Source organism: Nannobrachium achirus, assembly GCF_963921795.1.
Source record: "Nannobrachium achirus genome assembly, chromosome: 17".
In the NCBI taxonomy this organism is placed as follows: domain Eukaryota; kingdom Metazoa; phylum Chordata; class Actinopteri; order Myctophiformes; family Myctophidae; genus Nannobrachium; species Nannobrachium achirus.
Window position 1 is genome coordinate 51,170,887 of NC_137824.1, and position 22,253 is coordinate 51,193,139.

The 22,253-nt window shown below is 41.9% G+C and overlaps 1 protein-coding gene across 1 annotated transcript; it reads right to left on the minus strand.

Annotated features, from left to right (window-relative positions):
* Positions 1-386: 386 nt before the first annotated feature.
* Positions 387-19,382, minus strand: fgf24 (fibroblast growth factor 24; the record flags this gene model as incomplete). The annotated part of the gene is made up of 5 exons (XM_080746300.1): positions 387-665; positions 3,816-3,922; positions 9,362-9,539; positions 18,707-18,743; positions 19,351-19,382. The coding sequence occupies 5 exons, from the start codon at positions 19,380-19,382 to the stop codon at positions 387-389; spliced, it is 633 nt and encodes a 210-aa protein (XP_080602426.1).
* Positions 19,383-22,253: the final 2,871 nt, after the last annotated feature.

Sequence of the window (22,253 nt, forward strand, 5' to 3'; positions counted from 1 at the left end):
AAGACGACGGTTCGACAAAGAGTTGTTTAAAGAGGTCCTGTAGTTTCTCCAGTATAAATAACATGACAAAACGCCTCAAGACAATGACATGAAAACCCAGAAGAATCCAAGAGTTAAGAACAGTTCCCAGTGGTCCTGAAATACAAAAATAAAACATCTTTGAATTTTTTGTTCTTTTTTTGTTTGTTTGTTTGTTTGTTGTTGTTGTATATGCTGTCTTTCTTATACACAAGTGAAAGTCTTTAGGGTGAGTTTTTTTGTCTTCTTTCTTTTACGTAAAAGACAAGAAGCTTGAGATTTTCCTCCTTTTTTCTCCTCTTTTCTCTTTTAATTTCCCAAGGAAAACAGTGCTTGTCCCGGTTTTGGTCCTGATATATATATATGGATCAGTTCCTCTTGCGGTTGGGCTTTAATCGCCGGGCCCTTCGTGTCCGCTTAGTGACAGTGGTGAAGCGGAACTCCTCCAGAGGGTCCACCTTGCCCTTCGGGTGGCGCTTCATGAAGTGAACCTCCTGCTGCGTCTGCGTGGTACGCGAGCCCTTCTTGGGCCTGCCTTTCCGGTTGAAGCCCAGGTACCAGCCTTTGTACTTGGCGGAGACCAGCGCCGTGTAGTTGTTCTCCAAGAACTCCTCCACGAACACGCACTCCTGCTTCCTTCCGTCGGGCTGAAAAAGAAAAGATTCGTCAGTACGGTCAGTGGTGGGAAGAGTAGAGTATTAAAAAAAAGAAATTTAAGCATCAATACTGCAGTTTTGAAATACTCTATCACAGCAAAGTATGGTTGCCAGCTGATAAGCAGATTCTGCCAATGCGTTTCAATTTCAAATGGCAGGTTTCTCCAAAGATCCGCTCCATTCTCATTGAAATACATTGGCAGAATGCGTCGCAATGCTGACCAAATATATACTGTATAGGGCCGTTTGCCTGTTGTGTAATTATTATGATCAAATTTTACAAAGTACTGTAACAACTAGTAACTAAGGTTTTCAAATAATTGTAGTGGAGTAAAAGTACAATATTTTCCTATGAAATGTAGTGGAGTAGAAGTAAATGTCTTGAATACTCCAGTAAAGTAAAAAAAATGTGTTCATCAAAAGGGTTTGCAGAATGAGAGTCAGTAAGGCATGCCAACATGTAAGCAGCCGAGAAAAAGGAAAGGATCTGGGTGCTCGGAAGTTCAAAGAAAGTGCGGCGAAGGACAGGTGCTCTTTGGTTGTGGGACTGAAAACTAAGAAAAAAGAAACCAAGGCTCTCTCCAGGTGAAAAAAGTTAAAAAATACGTAATTTAAGTGACTAGTTTATGATAGAAGTTAAAAACTGGGATAACCCACACATATTGGCCAACACAGCCTTCTTCGAGGTATGTAACCAGCCTACTTTCAAAGAATCACTGACAGGGATGTCGTCATTAGCTTGATGACACGCAATCCAATTACACAACTGTTCATTGTGCCATTGGAATCCCAGAGTGTGCCTATATATACTGCAGCATAGCCAGCAGGCCCAGTATGGCTGCTGTATTGTTCCTATTATAATTGGTGAGCCCAGTCAATGGTAAACCCTACACAGCGACTATGGAGCTCCCTTCCATAGATCATCAAGCGCATTACAGAAGCCGGGGCCTCATTTAACCATTTAACCCTCTCACTAATACGTGGTTGGCCGGGGTTGGACTCTGTACGTGGTCTGTGGTTTTTTCTCCCTCCTCTACACCAAATCTCTTCACCAAACAGAATAGGCATGCTGGGGTTCAAGTGGCAGTCATACACCTGCTGTGAAAACTGAGCTCAGTGTAAACAGTCTGTTATTGACATAGATTTTCTTTGTTTAGTTAACACATCAAAGGCTAAAAGGCTCATTTTGACCACTATTAAATGTATTCGAAGTTCATAGATATTTATGCTCCTTTTTTTATTATTCTTTTTAAAACACTTAAAAGTAAGTAAAATCTGATCTGATCTACAAGCTCACTTGTGAGTTTGTAGCTCTGCTATTTGCACTTCTTTTGTGCGATACTCTTGTATGATGAAGTGGGACATCCATTCACAAAAAACAACAACAACATAAAAAGTTGAAATATGAAGATACGAGGTTTCCGCCTTACACCAACGTTATCGTCTCTGTCATGTCCAAAACTGTTACTTTTCAGGATTTAAAATAGCAAAATAGCAGATCTACAAGCTCATAGCGTGTCACTTTTGTGACACGTTTCGAGCTTGTAGATCTGCTACTTGTGATGCTTTTGTGCGACGCTGCAGTGTGATCAAGTAGTAGGGCGTTAATTTACGGGGAGAAGAAAAAAAACCCACAAAGAGCTGAGATATGGAGATAAGAGGTTTCGGCCCGACGACAGCGACAATACACAAATGAGATCACAGGAACCAGGAACTCAAAAAACGCTCCTAACAGATGACCACGATGAGAGAGCAAAAACGTGTGCGAATTAACGAAGCCCCGCCGACGCTGTCAACCATGAGTTATGAGTACACACACACACACACACACACACACACACACACACACACACACACACACACAATCACAAGTCAGGGGTTAGCACGTGGTGGGCCTGAGATATTCATTTATTTCTCATATCGTAACGCCGGTCACATGCGGTCGTTTGCGTTCACTGTGGCCACCTGGTGTGACCAAGTGATATAATTGCAATGGCATTCCTCCTCGGTGACCGCTGAGCCCCCCCCCCTCCCGATGCATTGTGGTGATTGCAGTCTGTAATTGACTGATCGAGTGTCAGAAGGAAGTAGGCAGATGATTACGTAATGGAAGAATAGCTGTGAGTTATCAAAGGGGGTTTGTTAGGGGAGTGCACACAGCAGCGAGGGCCAAAGCAGATCTGCTGCGTGGCCGGCTGCTGTTCAATATGGTTCCCTTTTTTTTTATATATATATTAACCACTTAAACCAGTGGTACTCAAACTTTGAAATTTGGAAGGTCTCCCCTTAACTTTGACAGTGTACAAATGGAACCAAATGGACCCGTAAGGGTTCATTTGGTTCCATTTGTACACTGTCAAAGTTACACACTTGTAAGGGTCAATTTAGACCCCCATAAAGGAACCTAGAGAGTCCCTGAAATCCACTTTGAGAACCACTGACTTAAACCCTAGCGGCCCGCATTCTGGGGATGCGAACGTTTGCAGTGGTGGAGTACTCGGATATTTTTACTTGAATAAAAGTAGCAATGTCACAATGTAGAAATACTCTGTTAGGGTGCCCTCACACCAAAATACCTAGAGTGGAATCCGCCAATGCATTTCAATGAGAATGGAGCGTATTTTGCAGAAATCCTCTACTGGCAAAATACGCTCCATTCTCATTGAAATGCATTGGCGGATTCCACTCTAGGTATTTTGGTGTGAGGGCACCCTTACAAGTAAAAGGTGTTCAAAATATTATTTGAGTAAAAGTACAAAAGTACTGGCATAAAGATTTACCAAAAGTAAAAGTACTAAAATGTTTGAAAATAGCAGAACACGCTCACAAGCTTGTAGATCAGCTATTTTCAAATAGCCTACGTATTAAATAGGTGCTAAAGTGGTTAATATATGTTTTATAATATAATCAGTTATATCTGCAAAGTAACTAGTAACTTAATTTTTCAAATAATTGTAGTGGAGTAAAAGATGTAGTGTAGCATTTGCCATAAATAGCTGGTCTACATTAAGCTTTCACCATGTATGTTGGGTGTTTAAGTGGTTAATTTGATATAAAAACCTGGACGTTAATACTTGCAGAAACTTTTTTGGACAAATACAGATTTTCCCATCCCCTGAATGAGTAAAACAGATAACTCACCCTTCCAACTATTTTGCCCTTCTCGTTCATGCAGATGTAATGTTCACTTTCTTTCCCTTTTATTCGAATATGGCTCCCAAACGTTTCTGTCTCCACCACCAGAAGAGCTGTAAAGAGAAGACAAACAATAGTAACATTGATTGATTGATTGATTGATTGATTGAATATTTTATTAGACCAGGGGTCTTCAACGTTTTCAGGCCTTAGTTGAGAGAGAGAGATGAAGCAGGGACCCCCACAACCTTATAGTTTTTTTGCTGTTTATGTGTTTCTGGTCATTATTACTGTCCACTCATTGTGTATGTCCGTGGCAAAAGTAGATTTTTTTGCCAAAATGTCCAACACAAGCCAGCATGGTGATGACCCCTGCTTGATAGTATAAGAATGGACTGGAAGAGGTTAAATCTACATGGGAATTCCAGTCAGTTAGTAGTGATTCTTAACCTAGATATTCAGAATGAAAGTAAGAGTGGGCAAAAATGGGGAAGTATAGGGCCTAGTGTCCTGTCTAGTGTCCAGGGTTCCCGCGGTCATGAAATTCCTGGAAATATTTTGAAATTAGAAAAATATTTTTCCAGTACTGGAAAAGTTTTGGAATTGATCAATGGTCCTGGAAGGTCCTGGAAAAAAATAGCTATGCATTGTCTTTGGTTATTGACTTTGTTAATACCTCTGAAATGACAAATTAAACATTGGCCAAATTGTCAAATATTAGAGGCAGAAACTGTGAAAATAGCCGATCTACATGCTCACAACGCCTCGCAACGCGAGGCGTTGTGAGCATGTAGATCGGCTATTTTCACAATAAAACCGTGTTATACAAAATTCCTCTACTCTTAGTGCTCGTCAGGGTGCCGGGGTCCCCAGTTCAAATATGATTATTTCGGGGGTCACGGCCTGAAAAGATTGAGAACCACTGGCATACACTACCTGTCTTTGGGCATTGCACATAGGAGTAAGCGACTCGTTATTGAGCTGAATTATTGTTATATAGTCCTGGAAATCGGGTTAAATATTCTGGAAAGGTTTTGGAAAAGTTTTGGAAATTAATTGGTAAAGATGTGTGGGAACCCTGAGTGTCTATACACTGATATGCAAGATTGTTCACCTAAAGCCAGTGGTTCCAAACCTTTTCTGGATCAGGGCCCACAAGTGCTGGTGTAAAGCAACTAAGTACATTTACTCAAGTACTGTACTTTTAAGGTTTTGAGGTATATATTCTTTTTTACTTTACTGGAGTATTTAAAATGTTCAGTGCTTTTACTTATACTCCACTACATGGCAAATGTTGTACTTTTACTCCACTACAATTATTTGAAAACTTTAGTTACTTTGTAGATTATGATTATTATTATAAAAGACACTTTAACCAGCTGTTTATATACATTTCGGCCATTTGAAAATAGTTGATCTACAAGCTCACAAAGCGTCGCATTGCAACGCATTGTGAGCTTGTAGATCTGTATTTATACATTTGAAAACTTGTGAAATGGCACATTCTGCATAAGGGTGCCCTCACACCAAAATACCTATGAGAGTGGAATCTGCGTTCCTCCAATGCATTTCAATGAGAGTGAAGCGGTTTCATGCCAGCAGAGGATTTCTGCAAAAAACGCTCCCTTCTCATTGAAATGCATTGGCGAAACGCGGATTCCACTCCAGGTATTTTGGTGTGAGGGCACCTAATGAGTACTTTCTACTTTTGGTACTGAAGTACATTTCGATACAACATACTTTTGTACTTTTACTCAAGTGAATTTTGAATCCTGGACGTTTACTTGTAACAGAATATTTCTACACTGCAGTATTGATAATTTTACTGCAGTAACATTTAATGTAATACCCTTTTCCACCACTGCCCACAAGCACTCCTGGCCTAGCCTAGCTGAGCTAGACATCCCAGCCATGTTAAAACAAGGAGGGATCTATACGCAGTTACTAGTTAGCTGCATTATATATAGGCTGGCCCCAGGCTACTCCTGGCCCACCCTGACCACATAACACACAATGAAAACTCAAACAGTGTTTTTGCACACCTACAAAAGTGCCGAGGAGAACAGAAGACCAAACCAGGGCCCAAACCCAATGAAAGAAAATGCCAAATATGCCAAAAATGGCTCCCGACCCACTGTTTAGGGAACAGCGATGTAAGCAATCTGCCAAATATTTGGGGGCCCACACTTGCAGTATCCTGACGAGCCACCAGTGGGCCCCCCAGCTCTCAGGTTGAGAACCACTGACCTATAAGCCGCCCGTGAACAGACATCACAGCGGCTCTTTCATTTCAGGTCACAACTTTAACCCTTTGCGAGGTCATCTTTGTTTCTGCTTGGTCTCTCTCTCTCTCTCTCAAAATAAAAGGATCGGCCAAACATTTGTGGAGCGGGTTTACGAAGCCCCCTCAGGATTAGGTTTCAAGTTTCCTTCAGTCTGCGCTCACTCGATCAAAAAAGTTAAGATGATCCATTTGTTAAACACACTGGGCCATTCAGTAGTGCTCGAGGGAAGGAATAATAGACGGGGGGTCTCCTTCATCCCCCCCCCAAGAACATGTCCCTTTTAACCACTTAAACCCTCTATACTTAGTAAACTAATACTTGGGTGACCGGGGTCGGCAGCTCTGTACTTGGTCCGCTCCTCTTTGCCCTCTCTCTATTCCAAAGGTCTTTGCCGAAAGATCGCCGATCTACTACACTTGTAGATCAACTATGTTCATCTAAGGCAGTGGTTCTCAACCTTTTCAGGCCGCGACCCCCAAAATAATCATATTTTAACTGGGGACCCCCCCCCACCCTGATGAGCATTAAGAGTTGAGGCATTACATATTATAGAACACGGTTCCATTGTGAAAATAGCTGATCTACATGCTCATTGCGAGGCATTGTGAGCATGTAGATCGGCTATTTTCCCAATTTCTGCCTCTAATATTTGACCAATTGTAATTTTTTGGAGGTATTAAAAAGTCCTTATTGTCACTTTAGAAATGTGCATAAACCCTCTATAAATTTAAACGTTATGTTGGTTTGTTTACTGTTGAGTGAGAAAACAATGTTGCACATTAAGTTAATCATCTGGGTGGTCCCGACCCACAGGTTGAGAACCACCGGTCTAAGGTTCGCCGTTCAAATAGTGATGCTAGGGTTCAGGTGGTTAAATCCAACATGGGGGGAGCAACTGGGGAGTCAGAGGTGTGTGGGGGGGGGGGGGGTCTTCTCTGTGGGCGTAAGGAAAGGACACTGATAGCACCTTTGTGTTCTTACATGGGAAAGAGACGAAGCTTTACTAAGTACGGAGTCTCTGTTTCATGTAAGAAAGACCTCATTTGATGAATACAAGCAGGTTTGTGATGTGGGGGTCAAAGGGGGCTTGTAAAGCCTGATTCATACTTAGTCGTGCGCCTGTGTTGCACAGCGAAAATAGCCAAACTATAAGCTTGCAACGTGTCGCAGCATGACACATTGTGAGCTTGCAGATGTGCTAACTTAGGGTGCGCTACCCCGTCATGCAACTACATATGTATATCAGGCATTTGGCCACAATATTTAAGGCATCAAGTTGTGACAATAATGTCATCTGTATCAAAAGCACTAAACGCAACATTACACTAATAATGTAAAGTTGTATTTTACAGTCCACAATCTACTTTTCTAGGTTCTAACCCACTCATTGAGAATCACCAGCCAGAACAGGCAGACTCCACTCTATTGTCTTTGGTTGTGCACTGATGAGAGACCTATACAGTAGAGCTCTACTCCTGCTTGCCTTGGTGGAAATGATTATAGTTTAGACTCATACATGTTAAGAATTCCATGGCCTAATTTCTTAATCCTCTTTCCTACAACTACTCTCTAGACGGTAAAAGGTTTGATCCTTGAAAACGAACGCCGGGGAGCCCTAGCAATCTCACTTAGGTGGTTTTAGTCGTGCTTAACAATGAAACAGGAGTGGGCTCTGAACCAATGAACCAGCAACCAATAAGAATCTTAACTTGGGTAGCAATCGAGGAAATGTGGTAGTTATTTACAGTCTGTTCTCTAAAGCTATCCTTGGTCTTCATAATCCATTATTTAAAAAGGAAACAAATGAATGTCATCCTTAAAGTCTTACTTATAGGTTTTTGTAAGACTACTCTGCTTCTGCACTGTGAAAATACAACAAAAAACGAATCTGTACTGTCGGGACAGCAGGCATCGATAATGGACAATTCCTTGAGACACATTCTGTATTCTACTCAAACAATAAAAGCATGATGACTCCCTTCCCTTTAGCTGCATAGCTGTAGGGTGGCATACTAACATAGCCTTTGCAAACCTCTGACGTGCATTTCTTGGGCAGTGGCTTGTGATCCACACTTCTAATAAGACAGTAGTGCGTCTGACAGAGTGTGGATTAACACAGGGCTAGAGAGGAGGGTCTTCCCCAACAAGCAGCATATTGGTCAGTGTCAAGGAGTTGACAGGTGCCATGGGTACTGGAGCTGATGGCTAGGAGGTGGAGGATGGGTCAGGTTGGCATGGCCTCATGGGAAGAATAGACCGTATGTCAAATCCCTCCCCATTTTGCTCTTGTTACTAGGTGGGACGAAAAACCCAGGGCAGATTCTTTTATAATGGAAGTGGATGGGGAAAAAAAAAATTCATAGCCTCATTATAGCTATTTAAAGTACCAAAATAAACACATCTACGTTAAAGTGAATGTTTTTTTCTGGTTGGCCAGTCAGGGAGTCTCAGGGACCAATCAGAAGGCTGACAAACGGTCTATTGGATCTGCTTCTGCTCAAGCTCTGACAAGCAATCGTATTTCTGCACAGTCGCTTGTAAAATTGCGTTTTTGCTTGTTTCTGAAGTGTAGCTGCTTTAAACCAATTGTTCTCAAACATTTTCAGGTTACCAATGCAGTACATGTGTGACTGAGCACATGTGCTCCCGTAGCGCGGCAGCAGTGGCACAGAGGAATTCAGCAGCGCTGGTGTGAGGAACGTGTCTGCTGGCAGTGGTGTAAAGCAGCGCTTCTCAAACAGTGGGTAAGGTAGATGAACTCACTATTGCCACAGACACAATTCACCAGCATTTAGCTAGGAATTGTTATACTTTTTTCCATTTTCTTATTTGTGCTGGGGCTCTGCAGGATTCTAGACATCTACTGTCAGTCTCTCTGTCTGTCTGTCTCTCTGTCTGTCTGTCTGTCTGTCTGTCTGTCTGTCTGTCTGTCTGTCTGTCTGTCTGAGTTAATTTCATTAAGCGTCCTGTGAATCCTGGCCAATCAATGTGACCCTGGGCGTACAACAAACTTTGAGCGCTTTGTGCAAAGATGTAGGCCAGATGTCAAGCTTCGCGTTTGAAATGTTATGTTACAATGGAAGTTAATGGGGCTCTGATTAGGATGAAATTAGCCAAGATTTTGAGTCACATGTCAAAGAGGACCGACTTGTAGATTTTTACCTCCAAACTTGTGATGTGACAATACAGTTGAAGTTGGGGGCACACCAGTGGCCTTTAAGCAGACTAGATCTCTATCTGATAAGGTACACAGTAAGTATCCCATACCATACTTGCCACCATCATCTCCGTTGGCGTTGATTCTCTTGCCCAGGATCTGGACGTGCTTCCCTGTCGTCCGGCTGTACAGCTGGTAGATCCGGATCTGCTTCCGGCTCAGGTCGTCCGGGTTCCGCGTGTGGTTCTCAATGTAGAACCTGAAATCAGCAGGGCTCTGCTGAGATTCCTGTGTTTGGAGGATTTAGGAAAAAGGGCAAAAAAAACGAGGGGGTGAGAGAGAGAGAGAGAGAGAGAGAGAGAGAGAGAGAGGTGATACAGGTGTTGATAGTAATGTGTGTGCTGTGTCTTTTTATGGGCCCTCTGTCAAGAAGTTCTGCTTCAGGGGACTGAGAACAGATAACAACCTGGAAATTGTTAGCTGCAGTGTTTAAGCGTTGTTCTCTCACCTTTTACTGGCACACTTCATCTGTGTTACATTTACAAGCTAACTGTCCTACAAAATACATTTTAATGAAGTCACCATATGAGTTAAACGAATCTCAGTGATAAGTGCAAAAGCGCTCCCCCGCACCCCCCTTTTTTCATAACACCATTGTTGCATACTTTGTATTGAGACAGCTATATATACAGTGCTAGAGTATGCCCTGGGGTGATATTGAGAAACCAGTATTCCATTTCCACAAGCAAGCAAGCCACTAGCAATTATACACCTGAAGCATCCAGGCCTGTTGCACTATCATCAAACAAATATCTGCCCGCGGGTGAAGAAGAGTCCATAAATTAGGAGTCGCAGCAGGAATATGTGGCTTGTGATGGGAAGAGACATCTCATACCACATTGCATACCACACTGTGCTGTCAAATCATACCAATGCTCCACTTAAAATGCACCGGTCCGGATTCTCACAGCATAGACGAGTGATCTTAGGTCTAAATAATTAAAAGAAAACAAAGATAAGAAAAGAAAAAAGAAAAGCGGAAACCACTGACATGAACACAATGTAAGAATGCACCCATGTCACCGCAACCTGCGTGGAACTGTAAGGGGAAACGTATACTTTCAGAAGCCCCTGGAATCTCTGTTCAAGCCAAGATCCCGTTTCTCCAGCTGTATGGTGTGGTAATTGCACAGTAATGGCTTTTTATGTGGCTGCTCTCAGGTGGCTAATTATATACACATTACATAGCCTGGCTCCTTGTTATTCTAACCTCAGCAAATTAATGACATTTTAGCGAACACGATGGGAAATTACAGGCACAGCAGAACAAATCTTTAAACACCACAGAAAGGGGAAAACAAACGACCCGCGGATCTGAGCGCCAATCTCTCTGGCCATCGTGACTCCTGCCGTGGCTACTCTGAACCAAGGGTCATACATATTATGCAATATGCATGCATATTATGTATTGACATCGGACACACCCACAATGCTACTTGCCAGGCAGTGAAGAGAACTTGACACTTTCACACTACCATAATCTAAGAACGGTTATTTAAAAAGTCCCTAACCCTAACCTGGATTTTGGCCAATCTGAATCTAAATGTTCATCCATTTATCAGATCTGAATCCTTTTGAATACTCTTTTTGATGAAGTTGGCAGTGTGAGGACATTATTCTCCTGTGTAAGAATCCATACAGCTTTTAGTGCACTTGGTGACAATAGTCTCTACCTGCAGAACTATAGAAATGAGGGCAGACTTGCGCTGATTCGAAAAGAGATTCATATTAACTGCTGGGTTTATCGCATAGTTTGCCTACTGGGAAGTAGCTCTAAAATGGAATGGGCTATCGAACACCAAGCCTGTTTGAATCAAAATGTAATGACAACCTTTTGATAACTTCTTACAGAAGGGATAGGTTTTAAGTATGCTTTTAAATATATATTTGGGTTGGTGTTTTAACTATCCAGAAAAGCAGATCTCTTGTTAATGTTGTTCTCATCTGCAAAGGCAGATATTGGGGAAAGTGTCACTTCAGAAGATTTGCAGCCAGTACTTGTACTTAACCTCCTACTAAAGTGATACGTACATCTACATAGATAGCAATGGAATGGAAAGATCAGTGGAATAAAATTAAGAAGAATTAAGGGCATTACGTGTGCAGTGTTTTAGACATTGACTGCTTTGGAGACGGCACTTCTCATAAGGCAGTACAGAAACACATCTGTTTATCAAAGATGTGAAACAGCAATTTTTTTATATTACTCTTACCACTGTTTATGTATTACCAACACTTAGTTAACATAGTGAGTTGAGAATAAGCAGCCAACTTGTTGAAAAGGTCACAGGTAGTTTTTAAACATTGTACATTTTAAACTTAAAGGAGTAGTTCACCCCCAAAATTACTTTTTTTCTATTGATTACTCATGCCATGGACAGTAGAGTTCAATAATATTTTTAGTTTTTTGTCGCAAGACAAAAATGTGATAACAATAAATGTACCCCCATTCGTTCCAGATGGGGACCCGTTTCGAAACGGGTCCCCATCCGGAATCAATGGGGGTAAATTTACTCGAATCAAATTTTTGCCTTAGGAATGTGACAAAAACCAAAAAATATTATTGAACTCTACTCTCCATGGCATGAGTAATCAATAGAAAAAAAGTCATTTTGGGGGTGAACTACTCCTTTAAAGGCTATATACTCTGCACATCACACTTGCACTTGGTTGCGCTATGGTGTCGTGCACCAAAACCTCGGCTATTGGCGCGCAACTAAGCATAAATCCACCCTTTAGTTACACCCCGTTGTCGATGGTGCCTTCACAAAGCAAGACTTAAGTCCAACAAGCAAAAAACATGGCCTAGCTGGGCTGCTGAGGGATTTATCCTAAATCTCTCCATCTCTAAACAAACAAAAAGGTGTGTTTGGTAGACAGTTGCATTTCACGTTGAGGAAAAGGCAAGCCTAAGCACATGGCAGAGGGAAGCACAAACGACAACATTTTTTTTTCCTCTGGTGTTTTTTTCTTCTCTCCCTCTCTCTCTTTTTATCGACCTGTCTCCTTTCTTCAAAGCCACAGGATGAAAATGGATATGGTTGAAACTTCAAAAGTCTGGCACTCTTGTTTGCTGTGGAAGCTTAGCCATGTCGTTGCATCTAAGATACACCTTGCTGCTATCTGCCTGACACGCCAACAACGAAACACGCATTCACACGGGCATACCGCGTTGCCACAGATATGCACATGCTGACGTGCACACAAATGCAAACACACGCAGACACTGGTACACACATGCACTCAAGACACAGACACGCACGCCGACACGCATGCACACACACACACAAACATGAGTGTGCACGCAAATGCATATCTTGGTGCTCCGCTGTGGTTGCTCCTGTTTCTCCTCATGACCGCAGTACAATATGTCAGAGTCATTACCGACACGCAGAGCTCTGAACAGGCAGACAACAGAGCCAGAGTCAAAGCACATTAATGGATCATTTATCCTATGAAATATTTAGACTTGTCTCTTGGTCTGAAAGCTGTCTAATAACGGTTTAGTCTATTTGTGTGCTTTGTGACAATGCTGTCAGTCAAAATGGAATAAAACCTTCGCCTTTTCAGTCTGGGGGCAAAGAAACACCTTTACATCATAATAAATCAAATCAAAATAAAACATCCTATATTATATTAGGGATGGGACGATACGCGATATTATAATTTATCGTGATAAAAAACACTCGCGATAATCGTATCGTGGAGATTTAATTCATCGTGATATCGTCCTCCGTCATGCACTGGGATCAATTCACCTTTTATTTGCCAAGCTGCATATCCGGTACCACTTAAACACTAATAAAATCAAACCTCGGTTCGAAGTGGAGCTGTGTGTGTGTGTGTGTGTGTGTGTGTGTGTGTGTGTGTGTGTGTGTGTGTGTGTGTGTGTGTGTGTGTGTGTGTGTGTGTGCAGAGCCGTTTCTGGGCCCATGGGTGCCCGCTCGCGCCCGCGAAAAAATAATAGGCCTAATATTTTTTACCATTTTTTAATCCATTTTATAATGGAAATATATATATATATATAATATATATATATATATAAATGAATAAATAAAAAACGACAACAACAGGCAACGTATTTTTGCTATGTTTGATTTGTTCTTTTCTTATTTAAATAAAAAAATGAAAACTTCCCCATGGGGTGCTGGAACACCTGCAGCACCCCTAGTTCCCACGCACTGGCAGAGTCCTGCACAGTGGCCACTGTGCCAAATTCACTTTCACTTTCAGCGTGTGTGGATGCTCGGAAGCAAAGAAAGTCACCACAGTTTGATTTGATCATTCCTTAGTCAATTATGAAGGGATTTCAAAAATTAAAACGTCTCCATATTGCTTGGGAAGATTTCGGTTTGAAACGATTAACCATGCAGCAGTAGTTCTTTTCTGCTTTTTGGTCGGCGGGGCCCCGCCGCCGCTGTGTGTGTGTGTGTGTGTGTGTGTGTGTGTGTGTGTGTGTGTGTGTGTGTGTGTGTGTGTGTGTGTGTGTGTGTGTGTGTGTGTGTGTGTGTGTGTGTGTGTGTGTGTGTGTGTGTGTGTGTGTGTGGCGTGCGGTCGCGCATGCTGTGCGCACGTCATTCTCCATGCATCCGGGCGGAGGGGAATCAATTCGATAGGTACCGAAATGTTGTGTAACTGCTGCGCATGCGCAGATCCTGTTCAAACTCAACGGGACAGTCAAACTCAACCGGACAGTTCTCACTTGTGAGGACACACATTGCTACCTATGGGGAGCTCTGTTCCACACATCTCCAAAAATAATTGGTAAAAGGTACATATAATATACATACTTGATAGTCTTTTTTTCACTCTCTATCAAATGTCTTTGCCAAAAAGTAGCCGATCTACAAGCTCACAACGCATCGCAACGCGATGCGTTGTGAGCTTGTAGATCGGCTTTGGGTGCTTGTAGATCGGCGTTGTGAGCTTGTAGATCGGCTACTTTTTGGCAAATGTTCTGCCCCAGGATAATGGATTTTGATTATCGCGATAATATCGTAAATCGCGATTTATTTTGTCACAATAATCGTGATACGACATTTTCATATCGTCCCATCCCTATATTATATTCCCCATTTGTGGTCAGCCGTTATATCTTGCTCTGTCCCCTGCTTTCATGTTCCTTAAGAATTCAAAGAAAGGTTTTGATGCATACATACTCCTGTCTTAAAGGGATAGGTCACCCCCAAAAAGACTTTGATTACTCACCGCATGGAGACTTGAATTCATGGATATGTTTTTGTTTTTGTGGCATTCCTACGCCAATAATTTGAGGAGACTTGTGTCTCCATAGAAGGAACAAAGCAGGCTCTTTGTGTCTCCATAATAAACCACTGCTGGTCATCAAATTATTGGCTTAGGAATGCGGGGGAAAAAACGAGACAAAATCACAGCCAGTATGAAGTGAGCAGTGCTATTTATCAGTTAATTTCTTTAAAAGGGCACTCCACCACTTTTCAACCTATCTTCATATAATAGGTCCTCACTAATGTTCATGATAAAATATCAAAACATTTTTCTACTCAGTTTGGGTCTCTTAGGAGAGCTGTGGGTGGGTCAAATCCTTCTACCGGTGACATCATCAATGGGAAATGCAAGCTAATAGAAACTGCAGGCTTTCTATTCCTGAAAAAGTTGCAATGTTAAAGTGGAAGCCATTGTTCTCGTGATAATAAAAATCTAAATATTCTTTTTCAAAAATATTATTTAATTTATTTTTGTCAAACGATGATGTCACCGATTTGACAGCTCTCCTATGAGACCCAGACTGAATAGAAAGAAAATTGTGCTATTTTATTATGAACATTAGTGAGGACCTATTATATGAAGACAGGTTGAAAAGTGGTGAACTACTCCTTTAAGTGTCCTGCAAAGCTTGACCAATGTGACCCTGGCCTTGCGTACAAGCAGACGCTGGACAGACAGACAAAGCCAGATGTAGGAGCGGTTTGCACCGCTCAACAATATCCATGAATTCAAGTCTCCATGGGGTGAGTAATCGATAGGAAAAACATATTTTTTTAGTGAACTATCCCTTTAAAGAGGTCAATGAATTTGCACAGCCTAGGACAGTGGTTCTCGACTATTTTGGGGGGTCCCCAGATGGGGTGTTGCTCTCCATTCCGACATGTTGCCACTCCGAAATTGACTTCTTATTGTCGGAGTGGCGACACTTCCATAGAGGTTAAGTTTAGGGTAAGGGTTAGAGATAGGGTTAGTGTCGGAATGGAGACATGTCGGAAAGGAGACATGTCGGAGTGGCGGGGTGTAAACCCCCCAGATGATTAACTTAATGTGCTTTTTTTTCCTCACTCAACAGTAAACAAACCAACATAAAGTTTAAGTGTATAGAGGGTAATTTAAGGACTTTTTAAGACCTCTAAAATGACAAATTAAACATGGCCAAATTGTCATTTTTTTAGAGGCAGAAATTGTGAAAATAGCAGATCTAAATAGAACCTTGTCCCTGTTATACAAAATGTAATGCCTCAGTGCTTGTAAGGTGGGGGGGGGGGGTCCCCAGCTAAAATATGAGGGTCACGGCCTGAAAATAATAAGAACCACTGGCCTAGGAAATCCCAGCTGTCTGGAATGCTGTGAGTTGTCTAAGCTGTTCAGAAGGTAGAGATCTACATTCACCTTGCAGACATCTTACTGTGCTGCCATTGCTGTTACACAAAAACCTTGTATCTCCATGTTTCAAGTTTTAGTTTTAGTTTTCTGAATGGATGGCCTGCCTACATCATAGAGGGTTAGGGTTAGGTGTGCAGGGGTGTGAAGTAACTACTAGTAAATGTACTCAAGTACTGTACTTAAGTCATCTTTTTTTGGTATTTGTGGTATTTCCAATTTCCAATTTTCCAATACTTCGACTCCATTACATTAGAGGGAAATGTTGTACTTTACTCCACTGCAGTTATTTGAAAGCTTTAGTTACTAGTTACTTTGTTAAGTTTGATTATTATTATTACAAAACATACATTAAACTCTTCAGCGTTATATACATTTAGGGCATTTGAAAATAGCCGATCTACAAGCTCACAATGCCTCGCGATGCAATGCATTTTGAGCTTGTAGATCTGCTATTTTCAAAAGATTTGTATACATTTTATAGAAAACTTGTGAAATTGGACCTTCTGCATAATGAGTATTTTCTACTTTTGGTACTTTAAATACATTTTGATACCAATACTTTTGTACTTTTACTCAAGTAAATTTCCAGACTTTAACTTGTAAGGGTGCCCTCACACCAAAGTACCTATGAGAGTGGAATCCGCGTTCCGCCAATGCATTTCAATGAGAGTGAAGCGGTTTCATGCCAGCAGAGGATTTCTGCAAAAAACTCTCCCTTCTCATTTAAATGCATTGGCGGAACACGGATTCCACTCTCATAGGCATTTTGGTGTGAGGGCACTCTAACAGAGTATTACTACAGTATTGACACCTTTACTAAGAAATCAGTACTTTATCGACCGCTGGGGGAAAAAAAGAAAGAAAGCTGATCTACGAGCTTAAAAAGCATCACGACGAGACTCGTTGTAAGCAATTGTGGATCTGTGATTTCCACTATTTAAAAATGTTTTTAAAATAATTTTAAAAACGTTTTCCACCAGCCAGCAACAATATTGAGGAAATCACCAGTACTTATGGGCTCCCTAGGATCGTGGAAGGGGTAGAATCACTGCTTCTGGCTGTTTGTACCAGTTTCTTTGGATCAATTCGAACGCACATCCTTACATAATGGAGAGGCAACTGTACTTTGGGCCTTAATGTTTCTTTTTTACACAGTGTAAGGTCCACATTGATGAGGAAAATGTATTGTAACCGTTGAGAAAACTAACTACAATTATGCAAAAAACATGACTATTGTTCACCAGACAATTAATGAATCAGGCTAGAAGAAGACAACCAACTGACTAGAGATTTAGATGTTTTTGGTCAAAACTTTTTGATCATGAAATTGATCACCATATGATTATGGGATGCTGATAGTGATAGTGGAAAGAAGTGAAGAATGGTAAGATGAAGAGGGAGACTATCTGTTGTGTTGGATGGAGACTCTGACTGTCTGACATGAAATATGGCTGAGATCTGTGATCTGTCTACAATTTGTGTCAAAAACAGAACATCATAAGCCTCATCTTTATATGCCTTATGGCATAAGGGATATTATGATGATGAAGTGCATCATTATAATAGGCTGTAAGCACAGCACCTTCCTGGAAATTGGAGATGACATTATTATCGATTCAGGGAAAACAAACCTGAATAATGACAAAGCATAAACACTCAAACAAGGGCAAACCACTGTAGCCTAATAGTTAACCTGCCAAAAGCAGTTTAGTAGCATCTTATGATGTAATTTGGTTGTTTATTATCGTCGTTGTCGGGTGGAAACCTTGTATTAAAAAATGAACTAAATTAGTGAAAACAGCCGATCTACAAGCACACAACACCTCGCGGTGCAAGGCGTTGTGTGCTTGTAGATCTGCTGTTTTCACTACTTTTGTGCGACGGCGAAAAAACAAACACATTTGAAACTTGGAGATACAAGGTTTCTGCCCGACAGTGACGTTATAATACATGCACTGTTTGCCAACTCGCACCATGAGGCGTGTGCTTGTAGATCTGCTTTTTCACTACTTTTGTGCGACGGCCTTGTATGATGAAGCAGGGCTTTACTTAACGAAAAAACTAACACATTTGAAACTTGGAGATACAAGGTTTCTGCCTGACAGTGACGTTATAATACATTCACTGTTTGCCAACTGTGTCACACTGGGAACATATACATCGTCGTCACAGTGATTGTTGGGGGCGCATTCCCCACAGAACCCAAAACGACCCAAACAACACAAAACCTGTGTCAAATATCCGATATAAAGTTGTGCATTATGCATGGGTAGATGCCTGGGTAGGCCTACATATAAATTCAAGGCTACTTTACAAAATCCTGCATTTACGCACTAACCAGTGTTCACCAGTAGGTCTAAAGCAATATTTTACTAATACATAGACTACCAATTTCATTATTGGTGTATTTTATTATTATAATTTTGGGGGAGCACAGTCTATTTGAGCATTTGAGCATTGCTTCTGAGAAAATGTGTCCATAATAGCAAACTCAAACAAAATAGGCAACAAATGATCTCTGACAATATAAGCAGATAAACTCCCCCCCCTGATGCTTGTCAGTAATACCTACTAGCACACGCACGCACGCCGCACGCACGCACGCACGCACGCACACACACACACACACACACACACACACACACACAGTGCGCGCGCGCGCGCGCACACACACACACACACACACACACACACACACACACACACACACACACACACACACACACAGGAGGGAATTGAACGTGAGAGTAAACATAGCCTACCTGTAGCTGGAAATAGAGTACCAGAAAATGTAGACACCTAGAGAGAGGGGGGGGAGAGAGAGAGAGAGAGAGAGAGAGAGAGAGAGAGAGAGAGAGAGAGAGAGAGAGAGAGAGAGAGAGAGAGAGAGAGAGAGAGAGATATGGGGGAGGGAAAAAGGGAGGAGGGGAGTGAATCACAGGCAATTACATGGAGCATAATAAACGCAGTCTACCTGGATGACAGCAATGCACAAATATGAAGCTTTTGGCGACTTCTATTGGTAAGAATGCACGCTCTAATAGTGGAGTGCTGGTAATGAAAATAAAAGGCAAGATATGAAACACTCGCAGCAGTGGTTCTCAGAGTGGATTCCAGGGACTCTGTGGGTTCCTTTGGTTTAAATTGACCCATCATAACTCTGACAGTGTACAAATGGAACCAATTTGTACACTGTCAGTCAAGGGGAGAGACCTTGGATTTTGAAAATGTGAGAACCACTGACTGACTTTACAGGTATACAGTACGAACCAATTGACCCATACAAGTCTGCAACTCCGACAGTGTACAAATGGAACCAAATGGACCCGTTAAATTTGTACACTGTCAGAGTTGAGGAGGGGAGACCTTGACATTTTGTATTAAGCTTGAGAAACACTGAACTTACAGGTATATGAACCGGGAAGGCAGGAGAGACATCTTGAGCCAACAGCCGAGAATACACCTGTTTCCACAGATTTTAGAGGAAAGCTGGCAGAAATCCCCCTCCTCCAGCGCAGCGTCGCGTCCCGCTGCCTTTCACGCTGACAACTCCTGCTGCTTCCCCGTTGATTCCCAGTGAGACGATAGATCACCGGAGAGCGGCAAGAAGGTCACGCACTGCAGCCACATTAGGCTCTTCCTTGTGAGGGAAAAGTATCCAGAATATGATTTTTGTCTCCTTTATTTGAAAAAAATATTGTGTTTTATGTAATATCCTCCTCCTCTCTCAAGTTTCTTCACGGGCGGCGGGCGAATCCCGATCCGTAGAAGCAGTATTGCCAGGCAAGCGCGGATTGGATTCAATCAAATCAAATAAAAATAATATAAAAAAAGAATCCCCTTTGTTTTTTTTAAGAGAGAGAAAGATCCTGGCTGTTATTGCTCGGTTTTCCTCAGTCATGCATTGCGGCTCCAGAGATCAGACTCCCATGAACTCCGTGGTTCGCACAGCCTACCTGCAGCAGCGGGGCAGAGCAGATACACCTTGCATCGGTCATTTTATTCTACTAAGTGCGAAAACGGTGGGTAGTGCGTAGAGGTGGTGGGGAAACTATTCCGTTCAACCAAAAAGAAAAAGAAAAGCTTCCTATAAGCCCTGATTGACACTTTGATCGCGTTATGTTATATCCAGTTACAAAAAGTTTTGCTTTTTGGACCAAAAGTTGTCAAAAAAACAGAAAATCCCTGCAGCGTCAGTCGGATCGGATCCCGGGGCAAGTGGAGCTGGCTGGTGTGTGTGTGTGAGTGAGTGAGTGAGTGAGTGAGTGTGTGCGTGTCAGTCAGTGGTGTTACTGTGTGCGTCTGCTGCGGCTTGAGGATTTGGGCACAGCGAGGCTTTTCTGTTGTTGGTGGGTGGAAACATGTCAGTGGTTTGCACCTGATAGGGTGATCTGTGGAGGACCAACAGTGCGGAGGAGACAGACAGGGGTTTTTCCCCCTCGTTTCAGAGCGAGGAGAGGAGAGGAGAGGAGGACTGACTGACTGACTGGAGCACACTGTAGTGTGGAGGAGGCTAAGGACGGGCGGCGCGCCGAACCAAACCATTAATTTGGTTTCGCCAGCTAGTGTTTATTTATTTTTTATTTTTTAGGTTAGATTAATCTTGGTTATTGCTGCTCGGATATGGGACGCGATGTGATTGGATTAATCATTTCTGACATATGTTTTTTCATGTTATTAAAGGACATTCGCTTATTATTATGCTATTATTATTTATTATCAGGCAGTGGCGTCAGTTCAGCAAAAGCTAAGGTATGGCAACATGACTGACACCAGTCCTATTGCCATACCTTAGCAACAGGCATGATGAATCTATTTTAAGAAGTACATTTTATTTTTTCCCCTGGCAGCTGCCATACCTAGCCATACCCAATTGACGCCTCTGTTATTAGGCTATATTTGGAACTTTTGTCTTCAAGGCGATCAAGGCCGACTTTTAATAGATCTAAAAGCTTTGTTTTCTCTCTCTCTCTCTCTCGTTTTTTTTATTTATTTTTTATTGCTGACAACATTCTAGTTTTTGTGGATTGGGGCTTCGCTCTGCCAGACAGAGCATTGAAATGCAGGTTTACGGTCGAGCTCGATTTTCTACAATAATGTGTAATAGCCGAACATCATAGGCCTATCCCCGCATTTAAATGCGACAGAGGTGTGAACGTGTTTACGAGCGTCTCTGAACTCGCAGCAGTAAAATGACCCATTGCTTCCCCTCTCTCTCTTGCTATCTAACAAACTCTTTTGTGTTACTCCTTTATTGTCCCATTAAAAACGGGAGCTTCGGCATTCCAAACCCCATTGGTATTGTAATCTAAATGATGATTGAGTGATTGAATACCTTATTGGAAGTTTGCATATAGGAAAAGGTACAGTAGGCTACATCAGTTAAGGTCAACCCCACAAGATATGGGGTCCCTTTTAACTCATACTCACAACATTAAATGACAGACAAATAAAGCACAGTAGGCCTACTCTGCAAAAATATCACCATAAGGAAAACAACATAAAAAAAAAAATTGTATAGGCCTACAAAAGGTCAGGGGAGGATAGGATTTGTCTTTTTTTGACCAGTTTCGGGGCAGGGATTTACACTCCAGTATTAAAGGCCATGAGATATAAAATATAATTAATGTTGATCATCATCCGCCATCAAGGAAGGTGACCTGCAGTTGCCTAATAGTGTATTTTTTTTTTTTTTTTAAGATTTGTTCTTGGGCTTTTATGCTTTTATTGATAGGACAGTAGGAAATGGGGGGAGAAGCGGGGAGTGACATGCGGCAAAGGTCGTCCGGATTGGGAATCGAACCGGCGACACCGCCAGGCATCCATGCTTATGTGGCAATGCCTAAGTGGTATGCGCCTGGACCAGTAGGCCGGCGGGCGCCCTAATGGTGTCAATTCTCAAAGCTTGAGACAAAAATGAAATAATGGCATTATAATTGTCAATATAGGGTTTATAGGTTTTTCTTTTCAGTAAACACAAATCATATACGAAGAAGCAGACTTTTCGAAAAAATAAACTCATTTTATGCTTAGTTGTTCAAGGCTTGTGTATTTGATGCCCAAAAATATTTCCTTGGCAGTCCACAACGAGGATGCTTGACAGATGATTAAAAGCAGAGGAGTGATAAACAGTAATTATCCCACCAATAACTGTGATACAGAGCCAACGTTGTAAAGTCACTCATCACCACCACACTAAGCACATTTTGGTGACAATCTCGCCCAGAGACTGTCTATAAAACCCACAAGCTGTCATAAGAAAAGAGAAAAAGGGACTGATCTCGCATTGGGCCCCATGCATCTGTGCAC